Source organism: Podarcis raffonei, chromosome 1 (genome assembly GCF_027172205.1).
Source record: "Podarcis raffonei isolate rPodRaf1 chromosome 1, rPodRaf1.pri, whole genome shotgun sequence".
NCBI lineage: Eukaryota > Metazoa > Chordata > Lepidosauria > Squamata > Lacertidae > Podarcis > Podarcis raffonei.
In genome coordinates, this window is record NC_070602.1 from 9,166,160 (window position 1) to 9,175,517 (window position 9,358).

The 9,358-nt window shown below is 45.8% G+C and overlaps 1 protein-coding gene across 2 annotated transcripts in view; it reads left to right on the plus strand.

The window, feature by feature from the left end:
• The window catches only part of MNAT1 (MNAT1 component of CDK activating kinase), a 146,157-nt gene extending 137,210 nt beyond the window's left edge, over positions 1–8,947 (plus strand). For both annotated transcript variants that reach the window (XM_053403411.1, XM_053403330.1), the window contains one exon: positions 7,982–8,947. In XM_053403411.1, coding sequence (XP_053259386.1) covers positions 7,982–8,113 — 132 coding nt within the window. In that variant the 3' untranslated portion in view covers positions 8,114–8,947. The remainder of the gene's footprint in view (positions 1–7,981) is intronic.
• The last annotated feature ends 411 nt before the right edge of the window (positions 8,948–9,358 follow it).

The window sequence follows — 9,358 nt, forward strand, 5'->3', positions numbered from 1 at the left end:
GTCTGTAATCTGAAGCGTATGTAACCCGAGGTACCACTGTATATTCTTGGGCGCCAGACAAAAACGTTCCTCTTTTTGGGCCGATCAATATTCCACAGCCTTTTAAATGTGTTTGTGGGGAGGGGGGTATTGTTTTGTTTTTCTTTTAACTATTTATTTTATGTTTCTAGCCTGTATTTTTATCTTGTAAACCACCCTGAGATCTTAGGTTTACATTTAAATCAATCAACCAACCAACCAACCAACCAACAGGACAGGTTGTGGAGGTAGAATATTAAAAAAAGGTAAAGGACCCCTGACAGTTAAGTCCAGTCGTGAATGACTCTGGGGTTGCGGTGCTCATCTCGCTTTACAGGCCAAGGGAGCTGACGTTTGTCCTCAGACAGTTTTTCCGGGTAACGTGGCCAGCATGACTAAGCCGCTTCTGGCGAAACCAGAGCAGCACACAGAAACACCATTTACCTCCCCAACGGAGCAGTACCTATTTATCTACTTGCACTTTGACGTGCTTTCGAACTGCTAGGTTGGCAGGAGCAAGGACCGAGCAACAGGACCTCCCCCCGTCGTAGGGATTCAAACCACCGACCTTCTGATCGGCAAGCCCTAGGCTCTGTGGTTTAGACCACAGCTCCACCCACGTCCCTGGAAGTAGAATAGAAACATTAATAAGAATGTGGGGTTGCAGAAGCACGTGGGGCAGGAGATCAACAGTGGGAGACCTGCCGAGGACAAGGTAGAAAAACTCCGCAATTGTTTGTACCATGGGGGTCTTTTTTATCCTATATTTGTGCTAAAAGTTCCATTTGTTCCAACAAGAGTCTTGGGCCAGGCCTGAGTGCAGGGGCCAACCTGCCTGTCTCCTTCTTCTTCCTTGGTCTCTATGTCGCCCCTTGTAGAACTCATCAGGAAGGAGGAAGAGTTTGGGAGGTAAACTAGAATTAATGGTCTCTACTTCTCATTGGCACTGGCTCCAAATCGTGTTGACCTCCCTGCCTTCCACCTTACCTTTCCCAATGGGCACCAGCAGATGTATATTGATGACCCTCCTCTATAAAATAATGATCATGGCAATGATGACAGTAATAATAGTTGCGGTGCTCCCTCCCCTGGAAGCAGGGCTGAACATTGCTTGAATGCGTTGTAAGGCTTTTTGCTGATTTGTGTTGGCTGTTTACGTCCAGGATCAAGGCAGGTTTTGATCAATCGTCATAGCAAGCTTCTTTTCCCCTGCTCTGGAGGGTAGGACTCAAACCAATGGCTTCAAGCTACAAGAAAGCACATTCCGACTAAACTCCAATAAGCACTTTCTGACAGTGGGAGCTGTTTGACAGTGGAAGGTTGTGGACTCTCCTACGTGGAGCTACCTTTGAAGGTGACCTGGAAACTACAACTAATCCAGAATGCGGCAGCTAGACTAGTGACTGGGAGCGGCCGCCAAGACCATATAACACTGGTCTTGAAAGACCTACATTGGCTCCCAGTACATTTCCGAGCACAAGTGTTGGTGCTGACCTTTAAAGCCCTAAACGGCCTCGGTCCAGTATACCTGAAGGAGCGACTCCACCCCCATTGTTCTTCCTGGACACTGAGATCCAGCGCCAAGGGCCTTCTGGCAGTTCCCTCCCTGCGAGAAGCCAAGTTACAGGGAACCAGGCAGAGGGCCTTCTCGGTAGTGGCGCCTGCCCTGTGGAACGGCCTCCTAGATGACAAAGAGATAAACAACTACCTGACATTTAGAAGACATCTGAAGGCAGGCCTGTTCAGGGAAGTTTTTAATGCGTAACATTTTAATGTATTTTTAATCTTTGTTGGAAGCCACCCAGAGTGGCTGGAGAAACCCAGCCAGATGGGCAGGGAACCAATATTATTATTATTATTATTATTATTATTATTATTATTATTATTAGTCTTTTAGCAGAAGTTGGCTGGTCATTGGCCGTGGATGCTTGAGTTTAGATTCCTGCATTGCAGGGGGTTGGACTAGATGACCCTTGGGATCCCTTCCAGTTCTATGAGCCTACCCCAAGGGAGAGGGCAGGAGGTAGGAAGAACGTATTTCTGCATTTTTCTCCCACTTTAATAAGCTGCCGTACTGTCCCTCCCCCCAGTTTGTGATGCTGAGGTTAAATCAGGGAGCCAGCAATGTTTTTGAGTGGGTGTGCAACTTTCTCCCCTCCTGTCAAACAACCGGCAAATGAATGAATCTTATCTTCCCCATGCCGCCTGTTAAGACATCTGGACAGCAGATTTTGAGGAGGGAAACATCTGCATGCCAAATACTTGCAGATGTATGGTGCACTGTCGACAGTCTGTGTGTAACGCACGCTTTCAGGCTGCCCAAGCGAGGACAGGATAGGGCAAATGATGCTTCCATCGCCCGTGTTTCCAGGAAGAACTGCTTTGCCTTTTCAGGGATAGGTCTGGGCCCTGCTCCGAGAGAGACAAAAAACTGTCACGTGGCACTTCTCATCAGTTTCCCCGAACACAGGCTTTCAAGACCTCCTGTCAATTTTGCACTAACACCAGCTATTCCCTACTAGGGCTGAGCGATATCTGGTTTTCAACATCACGATATGTCTGCCAGGAGTTCAGCCTACACTCGAGTAGGACCCTGACAGAGACACATGCCCGACTGGCATGACCCCTCCCTCCTGGTCGATTGTTCGGGAGCTTCATAAGCTTTTCTCAGCCCGAACATCACAGCGACCGATGCCAACCAACACCGGCACACTTAGGGATCCGCAGAGTTTGTGCATCATGCATGATAGACCTCAGCAACTCAGCATTTTGGCTAATCTACTTTCCTTACATATAAATACACATGGATTACTGCGACATGGCGCCCTCTCTCTTTAGCATCAGACAGCAAAGAGAAAAAGAACAAAGGACAATAGTCCCACACAGTAACACAAACATCCTGTCTCCGTCACTTCCCACTCTGTGGAGTCAAAACATACACCGTCATGGGATAGACAAAAATCCCATGACTGCAATCATGAAGCAGGAATTCTAACAGTGTCACCAGCTAAACATCGCAATATACCGATATATCACGATGTCTGAAATAAGGATGGAGCTATGCAGAGTCATTGGCTGGCCTCACAGTTTCCCCTCATTGTTATTTTTGCACAGCACACAGAAACACATCATGATTCACGATATATTGCCAGGTCAACAATTATGAAACCGATATAACAATATGGACTTCAAACCATATCTCTCAGCCCTGTTCCCCAGTCCTTCGGGCTGTCACCTACGTAGTCACAGATGAATGGGACCCACTGAGAGTGAGGGTGCCTTCCCCACCAGTCCTGGACTGGTAAAACCACAGCTGAAGAGGCCCCCCAAGACTGGTCCCCAGTTTGCAGCAGACGGCTGGCATTTGTTCCTAGGCAGCACTTCACTTATTCCAACGAATAAATATTGGATTAAACCTCCTACTTGGCTGCTCAAAACAAATATTCACAATTCGCACATCTTGAGCAATTCAAGATGCCTGCCAGCAAACTAGGTTTTCTGTTGGGGTGTTTTAAGAAATGTGCCAAAACCAATTTCTTTGCCATTTGAAGCGGGCGCCTTTGGGTTTTTTTTTTTCTTCCCAGAGAAACCAAAGGAAAGGATAAAATGTTTCCTGGGCTAGCAGGAAAGCAAATTTAATTTTTAAGGGGTGGAGATATGTTATTGCCTCCCGTGTACAGAGTCTTGCATGTGAGGAAGCAGATTTTTGAAGCATGCCTGAGAGATGCCCAAAGGCTGGCATGGCAGTTGGGTGGAGGAATGGCTTGACTGCCCTTCATTGCTGCTTTTGTTGTTATTTTTATATAAATTTATTTATTTGGTTTCCAGATTAGAATTTTACAGTCACATATCCAATGAATAGGGATGCGGGTGGCGCTGTGGGTTAAAACCACAGAGCCTGGGACTTGCCAATCAGAAGGTCAGCGGTTCGAATCCCCGCAATGGGGTGAGCTCCCGTTGCTCGGTCCCTGATCCTGCCAACCTAGCAGTTCGAAAGCACGTCAAAGTGCAAGTAGATAAATAGGTACCGCTCCGGCGGGAAGGTAAACGGCGTTTCTGTGCGCTGCTCTGGTTTCGCCAGAAGCGGCTTAGTCATGCTGGCCACATGACCCGGAAGCTGTGCGCTGGCTCCCTCGGCCAATAAAGCGAGATGAGCGCCACATCCCCTGAGTCAGTCACAACTGGACCTGATGGTCAGGGGTCCCTTTACCTTTACTTTATCCAATGAACAACATAAAACAAGATTCCAGAGAATCTCCTGGACTTCCTTCCTCCCCTTTGTGGGTCCTATTTTAATCATTTCCTCCTGCATCTTTTATAATACTCCAAATCTTTTATCTCTCCATTATATCCAAAATTCACCATTAAACTACAAGTGATATTCCAATCCTCCTAACGATTTTAACTGTTTACAATGATTTTTAAGATAAGTTATACATTTTCCCCATTTCTTATTCAAATTTTGGTCTTCCTGATTTCTGATTCTTCCGGACATTTTAGCTATTTCAGCACAGTCCATCAACTTGATCTGCCCTTCTTCTCTGGTAGGGACTTTATCTTCTTTCCATCTCTGGTCCAATAGCATCCGTGCAGCCGTGGTTGCATACATAAATAGTCTTTTCTGCTCGGCTTTGGGTTTTTTAAATAAAAGGTTATTTTAAACATTTTTTTTCAACTCATTATATATCATTCCCAAAAATTCTTTTACTACCTTACCACGTACGATAAAAGGTGCCTTCTTTTTCCTTACATTTCCAGCATACATTTGACCCTCATCGTATGTTATTAACTGGGGGAGTTTGCCACTTCCAGATCCGGGGCTGCCCTCTTACTCAGATGGCTATCGGAAAGGATTTGATAAATTAACAGAGAAACTGTTTCTTGATGGCTGCTTGCCAAACAACACCTTTTTGTGTTTGGAGGCAGTGCTGGCAATCGGATTTTGAGGGCCCTGCAAAACCGAGAAAGGTTTTATCCTCTTGGAGTGATTGAAGAAAATAACTTAATCATTTGCACGACACTTGTGGACTAAAAAAAGCAATAGTGACTACCGCTGGGATTCGCTTGTGTGACTTCCATTCCTGATCTCTGATGAACTTGTGCTTTGTGGCCATTTCCGCTCCAGTCTCCCTTTCTGACCGAATTGGCACGCCTACCAGCGAGTAATCACAGGTAGCTTTCTTCCATTTGGGATTAGGAAGCTGTGCCTTGTGATCCCCTTAGCATTTGTTTGTGGGCAGATTAAGTACTCCAAGGGAGTGACGAGTTTCCTTTCCCTTGGAAGGAAGCGCAGAGGTTTCTGGGTGCCTCGGCAAGTGTAGGGGCACGACCCCCTTCTGCCTCTTCCGCCGAGACACTGCAGCAGAACTGACCTTGGGCGTTCGCCCTCCCCGTTCTGTCTACGTAGCATCTTCACAAAAATAACCAGGTTAGAAATAGTGCTCGTGTCTGCCTGTTCTGTTTATTAGGTGCAAGGCACAGACTTTTGGAAAACTGTAATTAATCAATTCATCCTTTAAAGCCCCCCACCTTAAAAAACCACAAAGAAACAAAAATTTATTCGTTTTGAAACAAATACAAGAACCATTAAACACTTATCCAGCAGCACATTTGTGTAAACGAACGAAATCAAGACCGGGTTATTTTCTCAGTGGAGAGGTTAAATAATAGGTTTGAACATTGAATATGTATGTAAGCTTATGTCTAAAGTCAGTGGACAGACCTTTTTTTCTTTACCGCTTTTACAACATTGGTGGGATCTTCCTGCTTATGACATCTGCCCTGTAAAAGCAGGCTTCGTTTAAGCACCCTTCACGGAAACTAGCTGTAAATTAGAAGATGCAACTGTTTGGCCTGTTTTACTGGTGGTCCCATGTTCTCTCCCCAGCCAGCGCTGCAGCTGTTTCAGGTTTCTCGGGGAAGCGTACGAGAGAATCTGTGGGTGGGTTGCAAGTTTACGCTTGAGCTGCCAAGTGGAGAGATGGAATGACTCTACCTTCCCAGGAGCAAGTTGGACTAAGATGGGGTGAAACCAAAACAGCGAGTCGTAATCTTGCTGGTTTGAGGTGGAACTGCGAAAGCTGGTTTTCATTTGGGATTCTGGTGTCTGTGAAGGGCTGAGACAATCAGCTGCCCACTTATGAAAGGATAACGCCTTATGATAGAGATAAGCAACTGACAGCCAGGGAGCAGGGAGAGGGAGGGAGTCAGGTCTTCCATGGGCTTCCCGTCTGGCCCCCAATATACTCCCTCATCTCTGTTCATTAACTTCCAGCCACTTTCTCCCAAACCCAGATATTGCGTGGGCTGTGAAAACATAGAATTATGGAGCTGGAAGGGAACCTGAGGGTTATCTAGTCCAAACCCCCTGCAAGGCAGGAATCTCAACTAAAACATCCTTGACAGGTAGCCATCCAACCTCTGCTTTAAAACCTCCCGAGTCCATCACCTCCCGAGGGAGTCTCTTCCACCATCGAACTGCTCTTACCATTGGAAAGTTTTTCCTGATGTTTAGTTGGAATCTCCTTTCTTGTGAATTGAAGTCATGGGTTCGAGTCCTACCCTCCAGAGCAGGAGAAAACAAATTTGCTGCATCCTCCATGGGGCAGCCCTTAAGATATTTGAAGATGGCTGTCCTATCTCCTCTCAGTCTCCTCTTTTCCAGATTAAACATCCCTATCTTCTTTAACTTTCCTCATAAGGCTTGGTTTCCAGACCCTTGATCATCTTGGTTGCCCTCTTCACCTGTTCCGAGTTACCAATATCCTCCTTAAATTGTGGTCCTCTAGAAGTGGTTGGACTTCGACTCCCATCAGCCTCAATGTGGCCAGTGGTCAAGGATGATGGGAGTTGTAGTCCAGCTACACCTGGAGGGCTACAGGCTCCCCACCCCAAAAGGGCTCCTCTAATTATTCCCTTCCTAGCATAAAACAGCAGCTGAGGCCTTGACCAGGTTCACCTCTGCTGATTCCCACACGGAGGAACCCTTGGGTACGGGCATCCATGGTGCATCGTAAGGGCACTGCTGCGCCAAAGCAGAGCGGGAAGGTGGCCAAGATCCCTTTGCCTCTGTCTCAGCTGGTATGGGAGTGAGTCAGAGGTGACCCTTCAGGTGTTGCTCGATTCAAAACACCATCCCTTTGAAAAGATAGTAACAAAACCAGCTGCTCATCAAGGCTCAGGCTGTATTTATGGGGTGACAGCGTTACTGAGCAATAGTATCTGTGCATTGTTAATATGAGAGCCATGCTATAGGTTATAAAGGAGAAATAAGCAGATTGGACCCACCAGTTGCAAATGTTGGGACAGAGGCGATGTGAGATCCCCAGTGGGGTGGATGTCCAGCTCTTGACATTTACTCACCAGTAGGTGGACTAGATTAACCTCAGGTGCCCTTCCAACTCTGCAAATCTAGGATTCTGTGAGTTCTGTGTGTCATTAGTATCTCTTTACAACTGTAACGAGTGCTTTAAAGACTTCCCAAAGCTGGGCTACACAACAGATGAATAGATTTCATGTTGTTGGGCTCTTTCCTGCGTAGCAGCTTTGAAACCATTTCAATCACATTCATATGAATATTGTACTGATGGGAGTGATTTGGGAGCAGCTTAAACTTTCCATCTCCTTTCCTGAATATGCGAGAAAATGTTGGGCAGGCATCTGTTGAAGTTTTGGGTACTGGGCATCCTGACTCCGGGCAGGAGGTGGTTGAACCAGGTGAGGCACCGAATCCGTTCAGCCTCTCTAATTATGGGAATGATTAATCCAACAAGGAGAGTTAAATCAGATTTGGTCTCTGTTTCCGATTCCGGCAGTTTCTGATTCCGAGGTTTTGAGAAGTGTCCAGTGTCTGTGGCAGTGTATCCAGCGGTGGGAACCAGAGAAATTGGCTTTTCTTTCAATTCCCATCCCGGAGCATGAAATGCTTGTTTCTCAGCTCAGACAATGCCTTTCTTTGTTCTAGGTATCTAAACCACGTCCGAGCTGCCTCCCCGCAAGATCTCGCTGGTGGCTATACTTCCTCCCTTGCCTGTCATCGAGCCCTTCAAGATGCCTTCAGTGGGCTATTTTGGCATCCTGGCTAGGTTGGGAGTAACAGACACTGGAGCGGAGCGAGCAAAGCAAAAAACCTCAGGTGAAAATTGCTGCCGTCTGCACTCTGGCCAGGCTGCCGTCTTTCCTTCCTTTTGTGTGTGTGAAGCCAGCTGCGCTTAAATATTAAAAACATGATGTACAGAAACTTTCTTTTTAAAATGGTGGTCATGTTTCTTCTTCTCTGGTGGAATGAGGGTAAGGGTGGGAAAGGCTCTAGTCACTTTGTAGCTAGAGGCTATTGGAAGAGATAATGATTTTGTTTTGTATGTTTTGAGGTTTCAGAACCAGACTTGTAAACGATTTTTAAAATAAAGTCAGATTGTTGTGATTAAATTCTGCAGATTCTGCCGCTGCACTTCAGGGTTTTATTTGCACAAGCACTGAAATGCTACTTTTATATATTGTAGCTCTGCAGTAAGGGCAAAGTTCTTTCATCTCATAAAACTGGCAAATGGGAGTTTCCTTCCTTGAAGTATGATACAAGAACTGGATATGAGACTGATTTAAGAATGTCTCATCTTTCCTGCTGTAGAATAAAATTGCAAGGGTGCCATCATGCTGCAGTTTGCATGGCTGCCTATATGATATATTGCCTATATGATGACAGAACCGTAGTGGGGGCAGGCAAGCCACAGAGGAACAGACAGGATAGGACAGGGCAGCTCCTTTGCCACCATCACACTCACGTGAGCGCCACTGTTGCGGCCTTAGCAGCATACGAGTACATTGGAAAACACAACTAGAATTGTCATCAGTATCACTTGATACCCTTGCTCTCATTTTGAAAATATATCTATCCATATTCTTCAAATAAAAAAAATATTTTGATACTGTATTATATTATACTATGCTGAAATGTTTAAATGTTTGTCCTTGAATCTTCCTGCATACCTGCCTTCCTCCCCTGTCACACCAGTGTGCCGCACCACACCTTTTGAGAACCACTGATTTAGACAGTACTTTGGAGAGTTGCAAGTGCTTCGTATCTAAGCCCAATGCCTGAATTCATGGCGGTTGCAACTTCCGGATTTGCAACCCAGTCTCTTAGCCACAACCCCATACCACTAAATATGCTAATTTTAATTCAGTGGAATGATGCATAGTGTCAGAAGGACAAGTATCGAAAATATTTTCTCCCTTTCCTCCCAACAGAACAGAAAAGCTATTCAGAGTCTGCAGCTTGCATCATAACCTCATAATTGTACCAGTTGTTCTTTTCTCCCAGGGAATACAATAAATTGCAACT